Below are 27,583 nucleotides of genomic sequence, written 5' to 3' on the forward strand. Positions count from 1 at the left end.
ATATTATCGGGGATACTGTTCCTGATGGCTTGTAGTCCATCTTTGTGTGGAATGTTAGTGTAGAGGGCTTCCACATCCATAGTGGCCAGAATGGTGTTTTCTGGAAGATCACTGATGGATTGTAGTTTCCTCAGGAAGTCAGTGGTGTCTCGAAGATAACTGGGAGTGCTGGTAGCATAGGGCCTGAGGAGAGATAACTTATGAAGGCAGTTATTTCTGTAAATGCTGCGTGAAAGATTGTGAGGATGTTTGAGTCCCAGTTTTTCAAATATTGGGGACAAGTCTTGAGCACTGCAGAGGGCATGTCTATATCTTTTTTGCAGCTCTGGAGCCAGAGAACTGGAGAGCTTTTCAGTCGAAGAAGCTAAATTGACAACCAGAACCCACATATTTACCTCTGCTTCCAAAATAGCAAAACCCATTGTCAGAATCAGTGAACCTGGTTGAGAGAAAGGATTATAGCAACCTTTGCAGGCGTGACTGAAATAAAATAAAAGTCCTAAGGATGGGGCAAAGATCTCTCCTTAACACTTTTTTTGGCTGATAAAGAACAGCCTATAAAGAAGTGTAATTATATCTTTTGATGCATTAGGAAAAACTTACTAACTGTCAGGGTGGTTAAAGCATTGGAAAAAACTGCCCACGCAGCTTGCGGACTCTCCGTCATTGGAGTTTTAAAGACCAGGTTAGACAAACACCTGTCAGGAATGGTCTAGTCATTCCAGAGTCCTGCCTTGAGTGCATAGGACTGAACTAGATGACCTATTGAGGTCCGTTTCAGACCTATACTTCTATGATTCTATGCCAGAAATTAAATAATGTTAATTCAGCATGGCCCAATGCTGAATTGTTAGTCAGAAGATCTGAATTCTATTTCCATCTCAGCCACTGACTTGCCACATTACCTTGGGCAAATCACAATCTCTCTGTGGACAAAATTTCCTGCATCTATAAAATGGGAATTATTTTACTTACCTACCTTTGTAAATTAAGTGGAGATCTATGGATGAAAAGTGGTATGGAGATGCTAAGCATTGATATTTAACAACATTACTCATACACCATCAAATAATGTTTCTTCTGTTCATTCATATTAATCCTGTCTTTTCTTTTATTTCCCCTCTGTTGTCCTTTCCTTTAAGACTAAGTGTATACAAATTTTTCTAAAGAAAAAGGAGGATAACTGTACAACTTAAACTTATTTTGCTAACTTACATTCTAACACAAGTGTAAAGCTTATCTGTGCAAAAGACAGATTTTTCAGGGAACTGAGGAGCATCAGAACTCCCACCACATTCTGCTTCAAATACAAGCTGCACTTCTTCAACCTTGCCTCTTCTCTAATATAAAAACACACAATTAAAAAAAAACCCTACCAAACAAAACACTGCAGTGCACACACAGTTTTCCCTCTAGGAAGAGGATGAGAGAAAGAACGAATCACATACAACAGATATTAGTTCCTTATTTTTATGCACTACTGGAAAGTACTTGGATACTACAATGATTAGGGCTATATAAGAATCTTCATAGAATTATGTCCTATAACTAAATATATTGATATTAGATTTGTAAAAAAATTATTTATCTAACCAGTACACCTTGTGATGAATGTATTAGATATTTGTAACTAAAATCATTCTTAAAAAATAATGTCCAAAATGATATTTAACAAAAAAGGAAATTTCTTCTATCATATATACCTTTTTCCACAATCTCCCCTGAAATAAATGCTCACACATTTTCTTAGAGTCAAGCAAAACTACAACGGATAGGTAGCTTGAATAGAGTGTATTAGAGAATATTTATTATGGATTAAGGAAAGAGAACATTAGAGACAAAATAACATTAAAAATCAAAATATTCTTCTAATATATCTTTTTATATTTATAATTTTTCCATACAAAAATCAACTCTAAAAAATTTTATTCTTCCAATTACAGCAAAACATTTTTATAGGACAATTGGTTAAAAATACAAATTGTAAATTGATTGTACATCATCCAGTGGATATTTCAGAAAAGAAGTTTAGGGGAAAAAAACATTAAGGCCAGTGAATGCATTTTAGTTACAGTTCGTGGTAACGTAATTGGCTGGGAAGATGCCAGTTTGTCCTCGGATGCTTCCTTCCCACCAGTCGAACTGTGAATTTGTTTTGGTTTTGACAATGATTTTATCTCCAGCTTTGAAATTCAAGTCACCTGGTTGCTGTCCTTCAAATGAATAAAGTGCTGTCACTTCCACAGGTTTACTCCAATTCTCTAAAAAGAAAGATCAATTGAAATCTTATTTTATTTTTAAAAGATTTTATTAACATGTTGAATTTCATGTGCAGTATATTCTCAAATTCAGTATCCCTAAAAGATGGAAAGAATCACTAATAAGGGTAACAAATTCAGTGTATTATAGTTTTATACACACACACACACACACACACACACACACTTTCTCTCTAACTGCAGATGTAATGAAGCTCATTTTCAATACATTCCCAGACTGGTCTATCATAGGGATGGTGTCCCTAGCCTCTGTTTGCCAGAAGCTGGGAATAGGCAACAGGGGATGGATCACTTGATGATTACCTGTTCTGTTCATTCCCTCTGAAGCATCTGGCATTGGGCATTGTCAGAAGACAGGACACTAGGCTAGATGGACCTTTTGTCTGGCCAAGTATGGCCGTTCTTTTAATAAATATGTCATGACACCATGAGCACAGTGAAAACAGAACCTCAATACACAGATTGCTGGTCTTCCTCTTCAGGGGATCAATCCTGCACCATAAAGTGAATGGGAGCAGGACAAAGCCCCAGGGTGTTGAACAATCTGCATTCTCTAAGACATAGCTGAACACTGTGCAAAATTTTAAGAGCTATTATGGAATAACATTAAGTGTCAGGTATATTTTTTCAAGCCCTGACTCCACTAATACCCAAGTAGCACCCCATTTCCCAAATAATAAATGGCTCTCATTCCCATGATATTGGGTCATTATTATACAATCAAATCCATCTATAAAATAAGACAGGAGTATGTGTAAGAAGATGTACATAAAAGCTATTCCCTCTATCTAGGTGAACCTGGCAATGGAATAATATGTATTTAAAATAAGGAATAATCCAGCAATTAAAGGAATCAAAACAAAATAATGACACCAAAAAATTATTTTGCATGCAGACCATATCACATGAATATTATCTTACCTGAAAGTCTTTGACAAAATAAAAAGAAACTGAAGGTTTGAAAGGGTCTAATTTTAAAGTAAATTATATAAAATCAGAAATTGTGGCCGCTAGGGCTGTTGATTAATCACAGTTAACTAAAAAAAAAATTAATCGTGATTAATTGCAGTTTTAATCACACTGTTAAACAATAGAATATCAATTGAAATTTATTACATATTTTTGGATGTTTTTCTACATTTTCAAATATATTGATTTCAATTACAACACAGAATACAAAGTGTACAGTGCTCACTTTATAGCATTATTTTTATTACAAACATTTGCACTGCAAAAATTATAAACAAAAGAAATAGTATTTTTCAATTCACCTCATCCAAGTACTGTAGTGCAATCTCTTTATTGTGAAAGGGCAATTTACAAATGTAGATTTTTTTTGTTACATAACTGCACTCAAAACCAAAACAATGTAAAACTTTAGGGCCTACAAGTCCACTCAGTCCTACTTTTTGTTCAGCCAATCATTAAGACAAACAAGTTTGTCTACATTTACAGGAGATAATGCTGCCCACTTCTTATTTATAATGTCACCAGAAAGTGAGAAAAGGAGTTCGCATGGGACTTTTGTAGCTGGCATTGCAAGGTATTTCCCCGATATGATAAACATTTGTATGCCCCTTCATGCTTCGGCCGCCATTCCAGTGGACATGCGTTAATTAAATTTGTGACTGAACTCTTTGGGGAAGAAATGTATGTCTCCGGCTCTGTTTTACTAGCATTCTGCCATATATTCCATGTTAGAATAGTCTCGGATGATGACTCAGCAAATGTTCATTTTAAGAACAGATTTGACAAAATGCAAAGAAGGTACCAATGTGAGATTTCTAAAGATAGCTACAGCACTCGACCCAAGGCTTAAGAATCTGAAGTGCCTTCCAAAATCTGAGAAGGATGAGGTGTGGAGCTTGTTTTCAGAAGTCTTAAAAGAGCAAAGCGCTGATGCGGAAACTACAGAACCCAAACCACCAAAAAAGAAAATCAACCTTCTGCTGGTGGCATCTGACTCAGAAGATGAAAATGAACATGCATTCTTTGGGTTGTTATCAAGCAGAACCCCTCATCAGCATGGACACATGTCCTCTGGAATGGTGATTGAAGCATGAAGGGACATATGAATCTTTAGCACATCTGGCATGTAAATATCTTGTGACGCTGGCTACAACAGTGCCATGCAAATCCCTGTTCTCACTTTCATATGACACTGTAAACAAGAAGCAGGCAGCATTATCTCCTGCAAATGTAAACAAAACTTGTTTGTTTAAGGGATTGGCTGAATAGGAAGTAGGACTTAGTAGACTTGTAGGCTCTACAGTTTTACATTGTTTTATTTTTAAATGCAGGGTTTTTTGTACAAAATTTACATTTGTAAGCTCAAATTTCATGATAAAGAGATTGCACTGCAGTACTTGTATTAGGTGAATTGAAAAATACAATTTCTTGTTTTTTACAGTGAAAATATTTGTAATAAAAAATAAATATAATGAACACTGTACACTTTGTATTCTGTGTTGTAATTGAAATCAATATATTTGAAAATGTAGAAAACATCCAAAGTATTTAAATTATATTGTATTCTATTATTAACAATGTGATTAATTACGTGATTAATCGCGATTAATTTTTTTAATCGCTTGACAGCCCTAGTGGCCACTAATATTGGACAGAAAAAGTAAAATCACGTAATATCTCAAATTGAAACGGGTGCCTCATTTTGTGCAACTCTGAGGCATAAATATTCTAATGAGCTTTGATAAATTGTAAGAAGTGATATCACAAATTAATAAATTAATAAAATCTTGGCAAAATCGAATACACTGAAAATGTCATGGTTAGGAATGGTGGCTACAATCAACATGGAATTTCTCCCTATACATGGCTTACTATTTCTAACTGTCCCTTTAGAAGTCCTCAGAATATTTTAAAATATCTGCTAAATACTATTTCTAACTTTGTAAGGAAGGATAAAGGCCATGAGACGTTACTCAATTTGCTTGAGCCTAACTGAGATACCCTTACACACACTTGGTAGTACCTTACTCTGCAAATAGTCCAAATGGCATCGATGGTTTTCACACCAAGTATTGTACTACTCAATGTGAGTACGGTATCACATTCTGGCCTTTTATGGTCTGATTTTTACTGGCGGCTTGAGAGGATGCCAAGTAAGTCAAAATTGGGTTTTTGATGGAAAGCAAGACAGTTTTAATTAAGCAGCTACCACAATACATTTTAGCACACGTCTTAAAGAATGTTTTCAGCTTTAAAATGCCCGATTGCTTTCTCATGTAGTACGTGTTTTCACTGTTAATCAACAAAAGCACATTTACAATTCTGTTCTGAGAGAAACTCACCAACTTTTTCAGTCAACATTCTGCTACTGAAATGACTCAAACCCCAATAAAATGACATTCTTATGTATTTTTTACTTTAGAGGTTTCACATTCCTGAACATTATGGTGGTTTAAAACATTGAAGAAAAAAGTGAGTAAAATATCTCAGAGGGGGAAAAATAGAAATGCAAGTGTCACCTAACAAATTACATTTTGAAGAATTGAAACAGTCATAACTTCTTTTTAAAGGCAGTTCAAATTTAAATGTCTAATTTTGTCTATTAAATGTAACAATAACACAAACATTAAGCATTGCTTAGATGATCTACTCTTATAAATGTAGAAATCATGCTCTGAGCTCTTTCTCCAAACACAGTGTCATGTCTCATTTGCTATTTCCTCCGATTTCCCTGCTCGGTCTTTACAGTTTACAGTTAAACGTGTCTTTGTCCACTGAATAGCACATTCAGAGTCTGCTAATGGAGACAGGTGATGCTATTGGGTAAAAGAAGACACCTCAAAGGGAATGGTTAACACCTATGTGGCTTCCACTGGGCCCCTTATATCATTTGTATAATCCTGCTCCCACTGTAGTCAATGGCAAGACTCCTACTGACTTCAGTAGGAACAGAATTAGGCCATAGGTTTTCTCCCTACTTGCCGTTTACATCATCTAAATACTTGTGGATAATTATCATGTCTCCCCAGCCCTGTTGTCATTGTTTAGCCAATATATAAATATTTTAGTACTTTTAATCTTTCCTCTCAAATTAATCCTTCCAACTTCCTAATGATTTTTGTTGCTCTTCTCTTAACTCCCTGAGCTCTGACTCTGGGCATCTTTACACAAAAAAGTTGCACTGGTTTAACTAAAATCAGTTTTTAAATTGAACTAATGAAACAAGTGCAAACCCTCTGTGTGAACACACCTAAATCAATACACAACTGGCTCATATCAATTAAGTTTATCTCAGGGAGTTCAGAGAAGTGCAAGAGAAATTATTAGAAGGTTGGATGGGTGGACTGACTGAAGAGGAAAGATTAAATAAACATTGACCAATCAATGACAACAGGGTTGGGAAGACATGATAATTGGCAACAAAATCTTAAAGAACATAGGCACTTAGGGAGGAAGTTCATGGCCACATCCTTCTTTCACTGAAGTTGATGGGAAGTCTTGCCACTGACTTCAGTGGGAGCAATACTGATTTCTTAGGGCTTGTCTATATTACCCGCTGGGTCAACGGGCAGCGGGGGTCAACAGCTGCGTGGAGGGGACGGGGGCAGGGCTGGAGGCAGTACAGCTGTGCCTGAGGAGCTACCAACGTGGGGCACTGGCTCCTAGGAGTGGAAGCTCCACATTCTGCTCTTTTCACCACTCCGGTTCCCGGGAGAGACCTGCAGTTCCGCGGATACTGATTTATATCTGTGGATAGCCACACCTGCGGATATAAATTTGTATCTGCACAAGGCTCTACTGAAGTCTGCATTTAAAAGGACTAACATCCCTGTTTCAGACTTTACTGACTGTACCAAATTCAGGGCCTAAATCAATCTCACTTTAGAAGACCATGAGATTTTCCATGTCTTTTTAAAGAAAAATATTTACTTTTGTAAAGAAAACAACATTTTAAAATGCTCCTTGGCAGTCCCCACTTCTAGGTTCTCATCCCTACACCACGACAGTGCCCAAACTCAAACTTCATGTACACATAGGCCACTTTTGAAACTGACTAATTAACTACAGCCTTATTCTCCGTACCCATCACAACCTAGCTGATCACCACTGCCATCAGCCAGAACTGTCAAATTCTGTCAGGTACTTCTGGTTTTGCTCCCAGTCTGCCTCACCAGACCCACTCTCACAGAGCAAAGGCAGACAGGCTGAGCAGCAGGGGATGTAAACTGGGCCTTTAAGGGAGCACAAGGGCTGAGCCGGGCTGTGAGGGGAGAGAACAGGAGTGCAAGGAAACTAAAATGTGAGAGCTATGCTGTGCAAGATGGGCTGGAGTTTATGTGCGGGAAGAGGGACTCTGGAAGGTAGAGGGGACCCAGTATGTATGCACCACTACCCCAACTCTTACAGACAGAACTATCCCTTACCTCTGCCCTTCAGAACTCTTCAATGGGCGTTTGCCCCACAACCCTCCCTGGCTGTCCCTGACACACCACTTGAGCTGGCTACATGATATCCAGTTGGTCTAACTCCAAACTGCACCCAGAGAATGTCTGTATGTGCTCGTGCCTCATACCATCCACTTCCTCGCCCTTATGTCCTGCCCTGATACCAAGTGATGGTACCTCTTGCCACTTAATGAGGGCAAGGAACCCCAGTGGGCCAGATTGTACTCCACTCGGTTCCATGGCTCACCAGGGAAATTAGATGGCAGCTTCTCCTCAGAGCCATGAGCACAAGTGTGTACCTGGTGTGGCTTATGAACTCCACCAACAGCTGTCCCTTTTGTGATGAGAGGGAGACCCTGGAGCACATCTATGTAGAATGCATCCGGTTGCAGTGCCTCATCTGGCTCCTCCAGAACCTTACTGAGGTTCTGGCTGCACTTCTCCCAACATCCTGACTTATGCATACCACAACTGTGGCCCCACAAAGTATTGGGACCTCCTCATCAACCTACTTCCGGCGCTGGCCAAGGTGGCCATCCATCATATCAGGAGGAGGAAGTTGGACAGGGGTCGGGGGGTGCTCTGGTCCCTTACCCAATCATGCCTGTAGGCAGAGTTCATCTGGGCAGTATCCACTGACTCAAATGCCTTTGAGGAGCAGTGGGCACTGTTGGGGGTTTTCTGCTCTGTGTCCCTTTCTGTTTTTTTTAACCTTTGACCTTACACCTTTCCTGTTTTCTCCTTTGTTGTCCCTCGTAATCAACTGGAGCTTGGACTTAGTGGTTCCTCTCCCTTAGCTGAGGGGCAGGGCATTTAATTTTGGGCAGACCTAGACTAATCTATACCAGTACTTCAAATAGTACAGACAAAATTCTATCTCCTTCAGTGTTCCTACTGTGCCTGGGACCTGAGGCAGAAGTATCTCATGGATACCTGGAAGCATGGTGTTTCACCACTGCTGCCTCAGCTCTAGTTCAAGACACCCAACCAATTCAAGGGGCAGAGGGAGACAGTAATGAATGCATGTTTATGGGGAATCTGTACCTCCATTAGTTATAACTCCATTTATCCTTTCCTCCAGAGAGTGAAGGCAAGATATGCCTTTCACCCCCCACACTCTTTTTTTAAACTTCTCTATATGGGCATTCTTCCCCATACTCAGATCCCCAGAGTACTACTGCATTTGGATTATTACCCATACTGCATTGCAAACTCATAGACTATTTGTTATCTGCTACCTCTCCCAAGCCTTTTGCAGCTTTATTTCCAACTCTCTCTCATACATTTAATGCAGAATTATTCTTAAATAATTTATTTCCCCTGAGCTTGCATTTTCCTAGTTCTTAATTTCATTTTATTTTTTGATAAATCTCTAATCTTGCTCTTTGCCTTACTTATCTGTCCCCACTTGTTTTAACAGCACAAAACAGAAATAATTCAAATGTATATCATCAAGATTACCTGTAACTCTTGCCTAAACATTGTGTTGAACCATTTTTAAGTTCTGTGCATTTTAAGAAGCGCTATTTATGATGATGTAAACTGAGAGGAAAAATAGGAAAAATCTTAAACTTGTTTTTCCTCTTCATTTCCATTGGACAGAATATGGTTGGAATACCTACTGCACTGTATATTAGTTTGCTCAATATGATATAGACATAAAACACTGATATACTACAGTGGAGAACATATGTTTTATATTTCACAGACTCAATTGTAATAAAATATTCTAAAGTTTACTGTCAAAGTTAACACTGTTCATTTTATAGTGGAAAAACGAAGATTTCTTAATACTTGAAAACCTTGGAAAAAGGGATGCATTTCTTGAAACATCAAATTTCCAACTCACACAAGATGGTGCTACAGTGCTACATTCAGCATAGGATGTCTAGATCATTGAGACTTTGGGATCTAATACATTGAAGCTTGCAGATGAAATAATGGCTAATTATATTACAAAAACTCTCTATTTTAATTAGACTATTTTAATGCATATACTATCCCAACAGTTCACTTTTTAAATTAGGAGTTCTTTAAGTGACTATAAGGTCCTATACCAATGGAAGAAAAAAATCCACAAGATTCAGCTTATTTTTAACTGCATAAGAAAGGAAAGACTGGAAGGCACTGTGAATGAGCAGGACACCGCCTTCAGTAAAAACTTAAGGACTATGCAGATACACAGAACCCCATGCAACCAAGAACCATGTATTTGGTTCACATAAGCCTGAAAGTCAAAAACTCATTTTAATCAGCACAAAGAAAATATCTGCACAGTGTACCAAAAACTCTGAGTTTCACACAGCTTTCCTTGTCTTACATTTTCCTCATTTCTTTTAGTGCTAGAGACTAACTCAAATACTACTTATCCCCACCTAAAGTCATGATCTCTCTTTCAAATCTTTAAAAAAATAAAATAATGTTTTAAACCAGAAGAAATACAAAATTCAACACACACAGGATTGTCTTGAAGTAAGATGTTTTCTTTGAGGAGTCTGAAGGTTTTTAATGAGCAATTGTTCAAGATTTTTGGATGGCCTTTAGTATGTGTGAATAGTGTTTTGTTAGTCTTGAGAAACAGCACTCAAGTTATTAATCTCTACCTTCTCTAGTGTTATGAGAGAAGAGGACTCAAATGGCTGGCCCACATGTTTAGTATGCACATTTGTGTTTAAACAAAGTTAATTGTGTCTCCAGCATCAGGGATAAGAGCTGTCCAGAGCACTGAACCATACAACCTCATCCCAAAGCGTCCAGGTACAGGAAAGCTGCAGTGGAATACCCCATTAGCTAAATAGTGGCCTACAAAAACTGGAAATGTGGGACTCAGCAATCTGTGCCCTTGTGTGCCACAGAAATAAATAATTTTCATAAAAGTAGACCTATTATATTAAGCCTATAGCAGGAATAATCTTTTAACCACACTAGTTTCTATTCTACTGAGCAAACAGAATTAGCAAAAAGCCCAGCGTTTTCTGATTTTGCTCTAATGGTCAAAAATTTTCAAATGGTTATCAAGTGTTATCAATTGCATTTATTGCATGAATGTGGACTTTCACAGATTTCTTGTAGTGTAACATGCTTTCTCATATGCCAATATTAGGATTTAGATCTTCTGTGCACTATAGCCACTAGAAGGTGATAATCACACCTATTTGAACATGTACAACATTCCATCCAGTAGAAGACAGGGTACAAAACACTGTGAGGGAGAATAGATGGAAAACAGGCACTGTGGTAGATGTAGAGTACAAACAGAGAAGAAAAAAGTTGTGCGGAGCCTTGAAATGGAGAAAAGGACTTTAAAATCTGTTAAGAAAGGTGACTGGTAGCACGTAAAGGGAACTGAATGGCCTTTTCAATCTAGCAGACAAAGATATAGTACGATTCAGTGACTGGCAGTTAAAGATAGACAAATTCAGACTGGAAATGAGATGTACATTTTTAACAGTGAGGTTAATTAGCCATTGGAGTAATATACCCAGGATCATGGTGAATTCTCCAACACTGGCAATTTTAAAACCAAGATTAGATTTTTTTTAAAGATACGTTCTTGTTCATAGAGCCATAGATTTTAAGGCCAGAAGGAAAAGACAGTTACCTTTTTCCGTAACTGGTGTTCTTCAAGATGTGTTGCTCATTCCATTCCATATTAGATGTGAGTGCTCGCCGCATGCATCGGTGTCGGACGTTTTTCCCTCAGCAGTATCTGTGGGGACTGGCTCTGTGGTGTGCACATGCTGCGGTACAAGGGATGCTGCCAGCTCCCCCAGCCCTCAGTTCCTTTTTGCCGGGCAACTCCAACAGTGGGGAAGGAGGACAGGTCATGGAATGGACATGAACACCACATCTTGAAGAACACCAGTTATGGAAAAAGATAATTGTCTTTTCTTCTTCGAGTGCTTGCTTATGTCCATTCCATATTAGGTGACTCCTAAGCAGTACCAACAGAGGCGGGTAGGAGTTCATGGGCCTGTAGATTGCAACACAGCTCTGCCGAACCCAGCATCATCTCTGGCCTGCTGAATGATGGCATAATTTGCCGTGAACGTGTGGACAGAGGACCATGTCGCAGCTCTACAGATGTCCTTAATAGGGATGTGTGCCAGGAAGACTCCTGAGCTCTAGTCGAGTGGGCTCTGATGATTGGCAGCTGCAGGACCCCTGCCAGTTCATAACAGGTCCCTATACAGGAGGTGATCCAGTTGGAAATCCTCTGCAAGGACACCAGAAGGACCTTTCACCCTATCCGCTGTGGCAATGAGGAGCTGAGTTGATTTACAGAAAGGCTTGGTACACTCTAGGTAAAAAGCCAAGGCCCTTCAGATGTCCAGTGCATGAAAACGGCTCTCTTCACTGGTCTTGTGCAGTTTAGGACAGAACACCAGGAGGAAGATGTCCTGGCTCATATGGAAGGTAGATACCATCTTCGGCAGAAAGACCAGATGGGGTTGCAGCTGAACCTTGTCTTTGTAGAAGACTGTGTACGGCGATTCTGAGGTCAAGGCTTTAATCTCAGAAACTCGTCTTGCTGATGTCACCACCACCAGGAAAGCGACCTTCCATGATAGGTGGGAAAGGGAGCAGGAGCCCAGCAGCTCAAAAGGCAGGCCCATGACCCTAGAGAGAACCAAGTTAAGATCCCAGAGTTTTTAGAGTGGTCAGGAGTCCTTTAAGCCATGCAGCTTGCTGTCTGTTTGCTCTGCAAATAGGGCCCGGCCATCAACGGGAAGGTCCTGCATCGACTGCTGAGCCTTGGCGGACAAGCCAGAGAGGAGCAGCCAGGAGATGTGCCACATGGAGATGGCAAAGGCCATGGTGCAAGCAACTGAATCCGCTACATCTGATGCCGCCTGGAGGGCTGCCCTGGACTGCCTTGGAATTCCTTTCTGGACCCCTCAGGAAGAGAACCCTCAAACTTGGCCATGGCTAGGCACATGTTGAAGTCATATCGGCCAATGTCAAAAGAGATCCAGCCTCCCTGAGTCTTTGTTCTAGGGGGTAGCCCCGGGTTGTCCTTGCCTTTCCCTGTGGTTAACTGCCTCAACCACAAGGGAACTGAGGGCCGAGTGGCAATATAAGGGCATATAAGTACCCTTAGCTGGGACAAAGTATTTGCACTCAGCCCTTTTGGAGATGGGAGGCAAGGAGGAGGGAGTCTACCACAGGGCATTAGTAATCTTAGATACCCCCTCATGAAGAGATAAAGCCACCGTAGCAGGAGCCAAGGACGTCAAACAGGGAGTCCCAAAGTTTCCTCCAATTCTTCAACCTGAAGCCCCAGGTTAGATGCGACCCTCTTCAATAGTTCCTGGTGAGCATTGGCATCATCCTGAGGAACTGAGGGGGAGCCATGATAGCCTTGTCTGGCGATGCCGATGCCAGTACCACGGGATCCTCAATGACCATTGGTGGTTGAGCAGCTTGCTCCCCTAGGTCCTCTTGGACCTGTGGGGTCTTTCCCCTTGAAGCCTCGAGCACTGAAGGGGGCCAGGATACTGAGGCTGCTGGCCTCCCTGAGGCTCCCAACACTGAACAGGCAGCCTGGGAAGATTGGGTGAACCCCCAAGGGTTCCATGGATACCATGGCGCCAGGGGACAGGTTTCCATGCTGGTGATGTAGATGGCACTGCAGGCATCAGAGCTTGTCCTGCAGTCAGGGAACCCTGCTCCGTGCTGGAGCTATAAGTGGAGCAGTTGATACCAGGCGACCAAGCTCAGGCGGAGGGATGGCTCTTGTATGACTGGTGCCGGTCACTGCACTTCGAGGTTGACCTGTCTGAGAGACACAAATGTCTTAGCTGGGGCCTCGGGGACCAAGTGCATTAGGTGGATCGGCATCAGATATCCGGCAATCTACACCTCATGCTACTCAACTGGTAACAGGACATCGAGCGGGACTGGAAGCTACCACGAGCTGGTTGTTGGGAGGATCTTCCAGAATACGGCGATCTCCATCTCAGAGACAAATGACAACAGGTTGGTGATTGGTGGCTTCAGTCCCCTGATCGGTCCCCCGATCAGTCCCATGATCTGTACCCCCTTGGAGACACGAGGGGTCTGTCTCGGTGCTCCTGCCGGGTGCATGTGCCTTGGTGGGTCTGCGCCAGGCTACTGGCGAGGTACAACTTGAATCCCACTGTTGGTGCCCAAGGTCCGGGGACCAAAGAAGGCTCCGCTGAGTCTCTGAGGCATGATGGCTTTGGGCGGGTGAGTGGTGGCGGGGCATCCCTTGCGATGGGCAATGGTGCTACTGAGGTGAAGACGTACGCAGTGGTCCCAAGGTGAGTTTAACCTGAGACCAGGGTACTGCTGGAGCTGGTGTGGGCGGCACTGGAAGCGTCAGGAACTCCTGAGCTGCTTGTAGGGCTTCAGGCGTCAACAGCACTTGAATCTGACAAAGGCATGCACCGCTGTCCGGAGTCGCAGGCAAGATATGGGATGGGCTGCACCACTCGACTTGAGCTGGGGCCCGACTTCATGAAGGAGGCGTTGAGCTGCCCGGCACAGGTCTTGGCTTGCCACCAGTCCTCTCCTTTCCCTTGCGGGAAGTAGGAGATCTTCCCCTCACTGTATTCTTTGGCTTGTTGGCCAGAGCCAGGAGGGGGATTGGTGCCGGCTCACCGACGCCACGGTGCTCAGTGCCTAGTCAGACTGTTGCTCCGGTGCCAGAGTGAGTGCTGATTCCATCAGGAGTGCTTTAAGGCGGTTGTCCCTCTCCTTTTTCATCCTGGGTTTGAAGGACTTACAACACCTGTTGCTTCTGTGCCCTTTGCCGAAGCACCTTAGGCAGCTACTATGTGGATCACTCATGGGCATAGGCCATTTGCAACGATCGCAGGGTTTAAAACCTGGGGACTGGGGCATGCCCCATTCCCCGGCTGAGTCCCGTTCGGGACTAACAAAGCCTTTAAGAACTACTACTAAGGGTAACTAATTCAACTACTAACTATATACAACTATATTACAGGTTTTATAAACTTCACAAGAATGGAGAACAAAACAATGGTAGCCGAAGCAGCAGATGTTTCAACCGTCACTGGTGGCAAGAAGGAACTGAGAGCTGGGGGAGCTGGAGGCGCCCCTTATACCGTGACATGTGCATGCTGCTCCAGAGGGTGCCAGAGCCAGTCCCCTACGGATACTGCTGAGGGAAAAACTTCTGGCACCGGTGCCTGTGGCGAGCACATACACCTAATATGGAATGGACATGAGCAAACACTCAAAGAAGAACCATTGTGATCATTTAGTCTGACCTGTACAGCACAGGCCACAGAACTTCCCAAAAATAATTACTAGAGCTTATTTTTTAGAAAAAACATACAATCTTGATTTAAAAATGGTCAGAGATGGAGAATCCACCACAACCCTTGGTAAATTGTTCCAATGGTTAATTAATCTCCCCCATTAAAAAGTTACGCCTTATTTCCAGTCTGAAGCAGGAATTATTCCAAGGAAGTTCTATGGCCTGTGTTAAACAGGAAGTCAGACGAGACAATCCAACAGGGCCCTTGAGCATGGCAATCTATGAAAACACAAATAAATAAATAAATAGATGCATTTGAGCCAAGGTGATCTTTTATGTTAAAAAATTCCCATATTGTTTAGGTTTTGTCACAAGCCTTTGTTGAAATGATTTTTGATGTTTTAGGTGTTAATCTAACCAAATTTTTGGATAGAAGATTCAGAGCTCACAGTAATTGCCTCTGGTTCTTAGACTGGCATCATATAACTGTTCATAATACATTATTTGAAAGATGGGGCAGAATGAAGATCATCAAAAGACTTGCTAGTAACAGATCTGTGACACACTGGTATCACTGGCCAATTTGTTAAGATAAAGACTCAAAGTATACATAACATACACTGTTATCTTTTACACTGTACTTTATACTAATTGTGAAGATAAGGTAACATACAGGCTTCTTTTATCCCTCTTGCTTGTGGATCTATGACTCTGGCCTCATCCCACCACAGTGCTGCTGGCAATATCTCCCTTCGCCTGGCTTTCTGTGTGCCCCTAATATAGTTCATTCAACTGCTTCAACTTTATTGAAAATTTGGTGCAGAAGCCTTTGCTGCATTCTGGACTATGAATGCAAATGATGCTACTGCTAGAACAAAATACAAGAGATAGTCTGCAGTTTTGGTGTGTATCTTTCTCATGTTGAGACATGCTGTAAAGCAGGCTGGAGGAATTATTCTGTTTTAAAATTCAATTCAAATTATTTAGAGATGATCTCCAACATTTTCTCTCTTTTTTTCTGATGACATTGACAAGTCTCTCTGTATTTTCTCTCAGTACATATCTAATTTATAGTCATCCTGTAGCAATTGCTGACACTGTTTTATAATGAGTCTCAATTGATGTCCCAACTTTGCTGTCTGCTTCCTTCACTCTCCCTTTCTGAAAACCCCATGCTATGTCTCTGTAGAAGAATCCTATTATAATACACAGTAGGATGAATTAGTTCAGATAAAATAGAACACTTTACCTTTGCCCAAAACCTGAACGGAACTTCCAATTTTTGAGGGTAAAAATAGTAGGGCTAGCTATTTTATTCAATTTAATTTCTGTTTAATGTACTGTAGTTAAGCATTTGATACTGTAAATTATGAAATCTTAATTGAAAGATTAATTCAAGTACACCTGGATAGGAACACGTATCTGGACTCAAAATTGGTTAAAGAACAGTACATAAAAGTTAATTATAAATGGCATCTAGCCGTAATCCTGTGGCATCAAGTTGATTGATGTATACAGTTGGCTACTTCAGGGATCTGTGCTAGATCTTGTCTTAAATATCCCCTTTAATTATTTGGAAGAGGCAATATATGGCATATTAGCTAAATATGTACATGATACTAAACTGGGAGAAATTGCAAACACCAGACTAAGAAATAATACAAAGGTATCTAGAGACATCAGAAACATGGGCAGAACATGAACAGTAATTCAACATGGAAAAATGCAAGCTAATACATCCAGAGAAAATTAATGCATAATATTGTTATTCTGTAGGGGGAAGGAAGCCCTGAGAAACCTAGGGGCTACAATGCAGAGCAAATTTTATGTGAGTTCACAGTGCCGTATAGCTGCAACTTTGGGCAGAATAAGTAAAAGTATCACATCATGGTATAGAGAGGTATCAATCCTTCTGGTCAACTGCCCCTGAAATAATCTTTTAACTGTGGCCTGTGAAATACAGGCGGCCAGACCAGATCATTATAGTGATCTCTTCTGGCCTTTAACTGTTTGAATAATTCTATTGTAATATAGAATTCTATAAAATTGATTAAGTATAAAGCTATTTACTTACTAAGACCTAAGTTCAAGGAGTTAAAAACCTCCTTCCCCTACCAGTGCTGACGACTTTTTTTTTTTTTAAAGAGTTAACCAGAGTATTCCTTGTCTTGCTTTTTCTATTCCATATAGGCTCTTATACCGTGCCCATCACCATAGTATCTATATCAGTTATTTCACCCACTGTCACAGTTCAGAACTCAGTGAAGCACACATTTTCAATTATAATATACAAATCTTTATTTAAAAATTACAAATAAGTAGGTTTTAAGTCTACATTTGCATTCAGTTAATTAGCCAGGATATTCAACAACTTTTTGTATTTTTTAAGATGGCATTTCAGGTCACCTTCAGCAATTACTCAGAGAGCAATACTGACACCAAAAATAGCATTAAAATCTATTTTTTTCCATGACGGTAACATCACTACTAAATATTGTGGATCTTTTCATCATAGTAATAGAGTGTAATTCAATCTCATTGACAGCATCCGGGAATCCAATTATTTCAAGTATTACAAATAAGATTTTTTATATTTAGTTGAAAGCAAAGAGAAGAAATATACCAAAAGTAGCTTTTAAAAGCTCAAAAGTTTATTGAAAAAGTTGATGATATTATTATAACACCTCTGGCAAAGATAAATGAAACAATCCACAGTTCTTCTTAGGACTTCAGAAAAAAAAGTGAAAAAATCTCAGCCTATGTAAAACCTTTAACCCTGTTTTCTTGATGTAGTTGGCAATTTAATGGATTTAAAAATGCCATTTGGATATATACACAAGGGGTAGTGACAAAGGATTAGAGATGCTTTTGGGAATAGGAAAAATTTCTATCATCTGTATTACTGAGGGAAGTCTAGCTAGTCTTGAATACTGCTTTCCTAGGTGAAGAGAAGACTGTTTTAATTTTACCTTCTTCCTGCCCTTACTTCAGATATTTAACAAAATACAAGCTTTCCATTACATTCATGAATCAAATTTTCTAATTCTAGCATGTCCTGACCTCAATCTCTTTATACCTTATAATCAGCTAGCTCAGAATACTATATGTATTTATGAGGTATTTGCTTCAATATGACTGAGTCCCACATGTCACATATTTTTGCTCAGTTTACCAAAACATAAGCCCAAAACTATTTGATTTGACTTACTGCATACAACCTAAGTGTCCTGTGATCCTAGTAAAAGTGAAACCCAAATTAGGAGAGTCTCTGAAATAGTTTCCTGGGATTTCCTACTTTACTATTAGTATTAAGATACAGTTCTTAACAGCAACAAAATTAATACTGAAGGACCACCAGATGGATGTTTATTATTCCTGTAACTAAATATAAACATGTCACAATCCTGGCCAGGAAACCACAAAAATAGATCAGGCTTGGATAAAACCTTTAAAAACTAAGTACTTTCCGGGGGCTAACTCCTGAATGTTTACTAAATTTGTACATATGTCACTAAGGCTTATGATAGATATGCCACATTATTCCACTGTGTAAGGATCTTCCAAAACAAATATCTATTAGTCACTTTGAGCTGGCTTGTTGCTTTTACAGGTTATAATCTGCTATAAATTAACCCACATATTACTATAAAAAGGAAGAAGATACTACTATATGGATTTGTGTGTGAACACTTTTGCTTCCATTATGAAGTGCTTCTGTTTGATTCTGACATATATTTGTCCTTTCCTTGAGGGTAGATTTATTATTCTAAACATTACATTTTCCATAATTCTCTTTTTTAGTCCCAATTTAATATGCAGTTTACCCAAATACAGGCATATGTCCTAGTTAAGTGCCTATGTACTTAGGTACAAATTACTGTTATGAATATCAATAATTTTATGAACATATTAAGTAGTGATACTAAATATTTGATTAAACTTTCACTGAATTATTGTTATTGCTAATCATCATCCTATTTCAAAAACATCTGCTCTGCTGCACCTTGAAATTATACAACAGAGATGACAAATTTATTTACAAAATAAAATGTAACCAATACATCTCCGATTCCACAGTAAACTGTAGCCAGTGAGTAGCAACAACAGAGGGGAATGACAGAAAAAGGTCTATGATAAAGTTCATATGCCTACTATACATGGCAGAATGGTTTCAATTTTTATATAGCACCTGTAGGCCTAAATCTATTCTCATACTTATGTTAATCAGGAGTAAATACACGGAGATCAGTAGTTTTTTACAACCAATGTAATTCTACTCTACATGAGAGAAAATTCAGACCCATCATTTCTGAAATACCTACCATCCTTGATTCTATAAACAGATACATCCTGATCATATTAACAGCCTCTTTTTGAATACTGCACAGATCTAATCTTATGAATTCTCATTTACAATTCTGTTTAATGAAAATGATTGTGTCTCCCTCAGCTTAAGAAAGAGATACGCTGGATTTTTCAAGCATTTTGGACTTTTCCCTAAGATCTTTAGAAAACCGGTCTTCTACCATAGTGATTACCACATGTCCGATCCAGATAAAAATGCTTAAACCTCAAATAGTCATCTAAGCTGCACTTGTTGCCATGCAAATGCATCTGCATTTCAACTTTGACCAATCTTAGTACAGTTTGAAGCCACCATTTTAAATTTCTTGGGCCAGAATGGAGAGAGAAAAAGCCATTCCTCTCAGAGTAACACTGCTAAATTGACTATGTTCTGTAAAGATGAAAATTCTCAAGGGCATGCCCCCTCAGGATACAAGGTGAAACTCCAGATATCACATGCTACAAAATCTGGTGCAAATCAGGCAGTCCCTGGGCATTTTTTCCTTTGAGGAGGCAAAAGTCTATACCAGAGATCAGCAACCTTTGGCATGCGGCCCATCAGGGAAATCCGCTGACAGTCTGGGACAGTTTGTTCACCGTTCCAAGACAATGGGGGCTGCGGGCTGAGGGATGTGCTAGCTGCCGCTTCCCACAGCCTCCATTGGCCTGGAACGGTGAACCATGGCCAGTGGGAGCTGCGATCGGCCAACGCTCCGGATGCTGCAGGTAAACAAACTGTTCCACCAGTAGATTTCCCTGACAGACCACGTGCCAAAGGTTGCTGATCCCTGGTCTATACACTGACTCAGACAGAGTGGAGCTTAGCCATGTTCATGATCAAAATTCTAAAGTCCTGTGAGGAGGCTGTCAGCAACACAGAATTTGCAGACACTTGCATCTCTCCCATAGTGGTCTTCATCACAGTGAAAGTATTTCTACAGTGTGGAACCAGATGAATGAGAATAAATAGATGCACACTGGATCTCTAGTTAAATCTCTTCCCAGTTGGCTCTGAGACTTGCCAAGACAGTGCCAGAGTTGTCATACATAGGTTAGATGAGCAGAAAATAAATGCTGGAGCAAGTGAAATAAAAAGCATGCCATCTAGCCCCTTGTGGAGAAAGCCTACTTTCAAATGTCAGGAATGTGGAACTTCTGGGAAAAGAGTATTACTGTCTCTAAGGTTCAATATATAAATGTTGCCTATACCAAACTTGCAATGTGCTTCATCAACACCACTAGTACATGTAATTAGACGTATTTGTAAATGGAAAAAATACAATGCCCTCAAAGATCCACAGCACATTTAGTCTTCACTCTGAATTTGCCCAGTAGCATCACCTAGGAGAACCATTTCAGCTTTATCCCAGATACTGTGATGTCTGTGAATAGACTTGATCTTGACAAAAAAATGCAGAAAGGCTGCTGGTTTTGAAATAAAATTGGTTCAGAGAAAATTTAAAGAACAAGTGGCTACTAATTGTAATTCTTCATCAGGCTTTTCAAAATTTAAATGCCGTAACTTTGTTATGGAGAGTGCCAGTGATTAGGAGCTATTTCTCCCAATATAAATGAAATTATGATTTTCACCACCCCAAGCACACTAAATACCAGAACTTTCCAATCCATGTAAAGTCATGAGCAGGATTTTATGACAATGGAGGTTTTTCTAGAAGGTTTAAAGATAACCAGACAAGTCATTTGTGAGATGCCAGAGTTCAAAATCTGAGGTGTAATTTGCTTTTGGGGAAGCTTCTGAACCCCCCCTCCCTCTTTTTTTTTTTTTTTTTTACTTTGTGTCTCAGGGCTTGTCTTCACTACCGGGGTAAGTTGACCTAAGTTACATTACTCCAGGAATGTGAATAACATACCTGGAGTCAGCGTAGCTTAGGTCGACTTACCTCGCTGTCTTCACTGGACTGCGTCGACAGGAGACATTCTCCGGTCGACTTACCTTACTCTGCCTTCGATTTAGCTGGTCTTCACTAGACCTGCTAAATTGACACCCTCTGCATCGATTGCAGCAGCATCGATCTCCCCTGTAGTGAAGACAAGCCCTTAAAAACAGCTAGACCTACAAACCTTGTTAGTTTCTGTTGGCCTTAATGAGCATTGATTAGTATCAGACAGTGTGGGGCAGCAGATTAATAAAACTAAGTTGCCGTTTGGGAACCTTGTATGCTGCCAATGAACTTCCTGAGATACACAGTGTTTAAGGAGACATTAAAGCCATGTGTGTCTTTGCATACTCACAACATATGGACTTGAAAACACATATTGAGCCTGCATCAAATCTGGGATTTCAGAGACTAGTGAAAGGCTGCTAAGCAAAGAAACAGACAGAGGAAAAAACTCTTTTAACATGATGGTCTAGTGAATTGAATTTAGGGCTGCATCGATTTCAGCATCACCAATATAACTCCATAATGAAGACATGCCCTTAGAGCAGGGGTTCCCAAACTTGGTTTGCAGCTTATTCAGGATAAGCCCCTGGCGGGCCGTGAGACACTTTGTATACCCAAGCGTCCGCAGGTATGGCCACTCGCAGCTCCCAGTGGCTGCGGTTCGCCGTTCCTGGCCAATGGGAGCTGCAAGAAGCAGTGCGGGCCAGGCCACCGCTTCCCGCAGCTCCCATTGGCCGAGAATGGCGAACCACAGCCATACCTGCGGATGCTCACATAAACAAAGTGTCTCGCAGCCCGCCAGGTGCTTACCCTGAACAACCCACGAACCAAGTTTGGGAACCCCTGCCTTAGAGTCACTTCTTACTGATGCTTCTTTGGTTTCTTTTGCTTTTTTGTCAAGTCGCTCTCTCTTACTTTTTCGACATAACTCCTTTATTTCTTTGTCCTTCTCTACATGCTCCTGTTGCAGCATGCATTGCTCTTCTTGTTGCATTACCTGGTCTTGCAGTCATCTAGCATTCCCCCAACTCCTCCCAATCAGTCTTCCTCTGATTTCAACTTCTGGTCTCTCTTCTTCTCCTCAAAATCTTCCACACTCACTCTCTGTGACACCAACTTCCATGTTGATGACCCATCCAACTCTTAGATTTCCTTGCTATCACCTCTTAATTCAACCTGCAGTCTTGGTTCAACTTGCCCACTCACCAAAAGGGCCACTGACTTGACTTCATCAGCTCTCTCTGATTTCTTTGTTGTTGAGTTCCCCCTCTCTAACCATAACCTTGTCTCTGTCAGAATTGCTCATTAGCCCTTTCCTTAAACCCCGTGACTCAGTCTTTCCATGACTTCCATTTCATCAATACTGATGATTTCCGATATACTCTGAGCCTTATCCTCCCTGCCCTCTCTTCCCTTTCTTCCATTTATATGGTTATTGGTCTCCTTGCTTTACTCTTCTGCATCCTTGCCCTCTTACACCGGTCCTGGCTCACCCCCCTGACCCAATATTTCCTTCCTCCACTCCTGCTCTCTCACTGTGAAGAGTCTCTGGCAGAAGTCCTGTAGCCAGACTCACTTCCTCTATTACAAATTAGCTCTCTCTTCCTTCCCTCAGTTCTTCCATCTTCCTTGGAGAGTTGCACCACTACTCCAACTTAATTGAATCCCCTGGCCACAATCCCAATCCCCCTTTTGCCAGCTTTTACGCACTCCTCAAACCGTTTCTCCTCCTACCTGCACTTCTCTCTCTGCACAGGACTTGGCTGATTTATTCCAAGGGAAAATTCACAAAATAACTTTCTCCCTCCCCTCAGCTTGACTGGGCTTTCTTCTTCCTCTCCAATCTTTCCTCCTTTGTCCCTATCAGAAACATAAACAACTCTCATCTTCTCTTCTCATCTAACTTTTCTCTTGCCCCAGTGTCCCCATCCCATCCAATCTCCTGATCTCTCTTGTACCCTCATATTCTCCCTTACTCTTCTCCTTCATATCTCACTCTCCTCTGACTCTTTCTCCTCACAATACAAGCATGTTTACATCTCTATCTTAAAAACCCCAACCATTGATCCTACTTGTCTCTTCAATTACTACCCTATTTCCCTTCTCCCATTAATCTGTAAAATCACTGGATGCATCTCCTACCACTGCTTCCTGCAGTTCCTCCTCTCTAATTCCATCCTAGACCGTCTCCAATCCAGCTTCTTCCCCTTGTATTGCACTGAAACTGCTCTTGCCACAGACTCTAATGATTTCTTCCTAGCCAAAGTGCAGAATCAGTACTCCATCCTCATCCTCCAGGACCTGTCATGCACCTCCTTCAACACACTCAGCCATGCTCTTCTTAAAATCTTGTCCTCTGTGACGCTGCTCTCTTTGTGTTCTCTTCTCCCTAACTACTACTTCAGCATGTTCTTTGGGGAATCCTTCTCATCCCCCATCACAGGGTGTCTGGCCTCCTAAAGGTAGATGGGCCCCAGTGCAGCTGTGACAAACAATGCACCTCCCCAGGTGTGGAAATTGGGTCATGTGACTTAATCAGGTCTCTGATAAGGGAGAGACCTGTGAAAAGAGAAAATGAAGGAAGGGAAAGACTCCTGGATAATCCCTGGGGAAGGAAACTCGAGTGGGAGTGCCAGGCAGGACAGAAGTCTGGAAACTGCAGCTGGTCTGAGACAGAAGGCTGCAGGGAAGGGCAAGGCTCCTCCAAGAACCCTGAGTAACAGGAGGAGGGTCAGGAGAACAGCAGAGGGGGTTGGCCTGCTGACTTATGAGTAAGAGAAACTTGGAGAAGGCTGCAGGGAGTGGCAAGGCTCCTGCAGGGACTCTGAGAAACTAAGCCCAGGTCTACACTAGCGGGGGGGGGGGGGGTCAACCTAAGATACGCAACTTCAGCTATGCGAATAGCATAGCTGAAGTCAGCAAATCTTAGGTCGACTTACCTGGCCGTGAGGACGGCGGCGAGTCGACTGCTGCCACTCTCCTGTTGACTCCACTTTTGGCTCTAGCGAGCTGGAGTTCCGGAGTTGACGGGGAGCGCGATTTGGGATCGATTTTATTGCGTCTACACTAGACATGATAAATCAACCCCTGATAGATCGATCATTATCCACCAATCTGGCGGGTAGTGAAGGCCTGCCCTAAGGGAGGACCAGGAGAAGGGGTTGGCCTGCTGACCTCTTGTAAGCAGAGAGTTGGACGAGGCTGGCAGAGGCCTGTGGAAGGACTCCAGTCAGAAAGGGCTGGGAGGGACTTATTTTGGAATTTTACTCTGAATATCATTTTGAACAATTTTGTTAATAAAACTAGACCCCCAAAAGGGCTGGTATTGTACTCATGAAAGCCTTTTTGTGACTTACTGAAGAATCAGGAGGGGAAGTTAAGGAAGGGCACCACAGAGCCACTGAAGGCCACCAGGGGATCTTTGGGAGGCAGACAGCCTTCCATTTCAACTTTCTGTGGAGAGGGGAGTTCCACAGATCTTAGTCCTTGTCCCCCTTCTCTTCTTTCTCTTTGGGTAATCTCATCTGCCAACACAAGTTCAACTACCATCTCTATGGTGACAAATCACAGATCTATCTCTCTACTCCAAACTTATCGTCTTCTGTCTAAACTCAAATCTAGCAATCAGCTTTCACCATCTCACCCCCCTTTTTCTCTCTCTCCATTGGCTCCCCTTTCTCTATTGCATCAAACGTAAACTGCGTGTCTCCCCTTTCAAGGCCCTTCACAGCTTATCTCCACCCTACCTATCATCTCTCATTCACCACTGAAACATCAACTCCAGCCTCTACTTGGCCCATGATGTCAGCCTACTTGTTAAATTTTCAAACAAGTACCTTCATGCTTTCTCTCATACTACCCCTCACCTTTGGGAGGAGCTCCTGGTAAACATCTGCAACACTAACTCATCTTCCTTGAAAACCCTCCTTAAAACTCTTTTCCATGATGCCTACAAAATAAATACATAAATAATAATAATAAAAAAAACTTGACAGTGGTTAGGCGGCTATTGTGCTGAAAACACTACATATCATGTTAACCAGTATTAGCTCATTGTTTCCTTTTACTCCCAATCTGTCTGTATCCATCTGTTGTCTTGTCCTACACTAAGCTTGTAAATTAAACTGGAGAAGATGGGGATTAGTAAGGTGACTAAGGAACTGGCCAAAGGGGAGATGAAAACAGGTTGTGCAGAAAGGGGAACTATTGGGCTAGAGGGAGGTTACTGGTGGAGTTTCTCAAGGATCAGTCTTAGGGTTGATCTTATTTTTTTCACTGATGACACCAAGGGTATGTCCAGACTACCTGCTGTATCGGCGGGTAGCGATCAATTTATTGGGGATCGATATATCGTGTCTCATCTAGACGCGATATATCAATCCCTGAACGTGCTCCCCATTGACTCCGGAACTCCACCAGAGTGAGCAGCGGTATTCCTGTAGCTGAAGTTGCGTATCTTACATCGACACCCCCCTCTAGTGTAGACCAGGCCCAACTAGGAGAGTGCTAATAAAATATACTGATGACACGAAGCTGGGAGGCATCATCAATACAGAGGAGGACTGAAATATTATAAAAACAGACTTGGATGACCTAGAGGACTTGAGTAACAGAAACAGGATGAAATTTAATAGTGTTAAGTGCAAGTTCATGCATTTAGGGGCTAACAAAACCATGCTCTAAACTGGTGGCTCATCAGCTGGAAATGACAATGGAGGAGAAAGACCTGGGGTTATTAATCAATCACAGGATGACAATGAGCCACCAGTGTAATGTGGCCATAAAAATAAAAGCAACTGTGATCCTAGGATGTATCAGGTGAGGTATTTGCAATAGATGCAGGAAGTATATTAATGACATTGTGCAAGGCTCTTGTGAGACCTCATTTGGAATACAGTGTACAATTCTGGTCACCTATGTTTAAGAAAGATGAATTCAAACTGGAACAGAGAAGGGCATTAGAATGAACAGGGGAATGGAGAGCCTATCCTATGAGAGGAGACTAAAAGAGCATGGCTTGTTTAGCCTAAAAAAAGAAGGCTAAGGTGGAATCTGATTGCTCTCTAGAAATATATTGAAGGGGGAAGGAGGGGAGAACACACCAGGGAGGAAGAAGAGCTTTTTAAAATAAAGGACAATGTTGGCACAAGAACAAATGGGTACAAACTGGCCATGAATAAATTTAGGCTGGAAATTAGGTTTCTAATCATCAGAGGAGTGAGGGTCTGGAAAGGCTTTCTAATATGAGTAGTGGGGCCAATGGCCTAATTAGTTTTAAGATGGAGCTTGATAAATTTATGAATGGAATTATATGATGGGGTTGCCTGAGAACCAAGGGACTGGACTTAGTGACACAGGAGGTCCCTTTCAGGCCTATATTGTAAGATCTTTGGGCCAGGGCACAGTGTGTGTGTGTGTGTGGGGGGGATATTTCCCCATGTTTATTTCCCTCCCTCCCCCCACTGTTCCTCACAACTTCTTGTCAACTGCTGCAAATGGACCATTTTGATTACCACTAGAAAAAGTTTTTTTCTCTCCTGCTGGTAATAGCTCACCTTAACTGATCACTCTCGTTAGTGTGTGTATGGTAACACTCATTGTTTCATGTTCTCTGGCTATATATATATCTTCCCACTGTATTTTCCACTGCATGCATCCGATGAAGTGGGCTGTAGCCCATGAAAACTTATGCTCAAATAAATTTGTTAGTCTCTAAGGTGCCACAAGTACTCCTGTTCTTTTTAATGATTCACTACTATTTCTTTGTGAAAAGCTTATAGCCAAAACAGTGTCAGGTGTTTGGATTTGTTGAATTATCTTTCACTAACACAAGTTTGCCTTTGTTTTGGCTTTTGGGGGAGGTGCACAATGTCTCTTTTCAATTTCTTCTAATTCATAAAAAAAGTTAAGAGATCTTTGACAAATGCAAAAGCATAGAATTTTAAAATAGTAGCTTTTCCCTATGGTATCATTATTATAGGATCTTCATATTCATAAGTATCCTATGAATGTGAGAAATGACAAATTAAGACTGAGAGAAGGCAAAATGAATCATTAGTTGTATTCATTTTCAGAATTAGAAAAAGAAAACCAAAGGTCAAGTACATAAATCATTTATGCAAAAAGGACAGCCAAAAGTGATACTATTCTTGGTCACAACACTTTCTATCATGTCATTTGAAAACTACATTTTCAGACTTTGCCAGAAGAAAGATTCTCCCTGGGCAGTCACAGCAGTAATCAATCAGGAAACCACCTTTCATTTTCAAGTCACTAAATCTGAGATGTGTCATTTACATTACGCACTCCTACAGTCAGAATCCTTAACTTTGAGGATCACAACAGACAGAGCCAAAATGAGGCCACTATGCTTCGGCCTTGTTCCAGTTGATCTTT

The 27,583-nt window shown here is 41.1% G+C and overlaps 1 protein-coding gene across 1 annotated transcript in view; it reads right to left on the minus strand.

Moving 5' to 3' along the window:
• Window positions 1-1,882: 1,882 nt before the first annotated feature.
• SH3YL1 (SH3 and SYLF domain containing 1) overlaps window positions 1,883-27,583 on the minus strand; it is a 91,730-nt gene continuing 66,029 nt past the window's right edge. The window contains exon 10 of the mRNA XM_039531238.1: window positions 1,883-2,261. Coding sequence (XP_039387172.1) covers window positions 2,065-2,261 — 197 coding nt within the window. The 3' untranslated portion in view covers window positions 1,883-2,064. The remainder of the gene's footprint in view (window positions 2,262-27,583) is intronic.

This window comes from Mauremys reevesii, linkage group 3, assembly GCF_016161935.1.
Source record: "Mauremys reevesii isolate NIE-2019 linkage group 3, ASM1616193v1, whole genome shotgun sequence".
NCBI lineage: Eukaryota > Metazoa > Chordata > Testudines > Geoemydidae > Mauremys > Mauremys reevesii.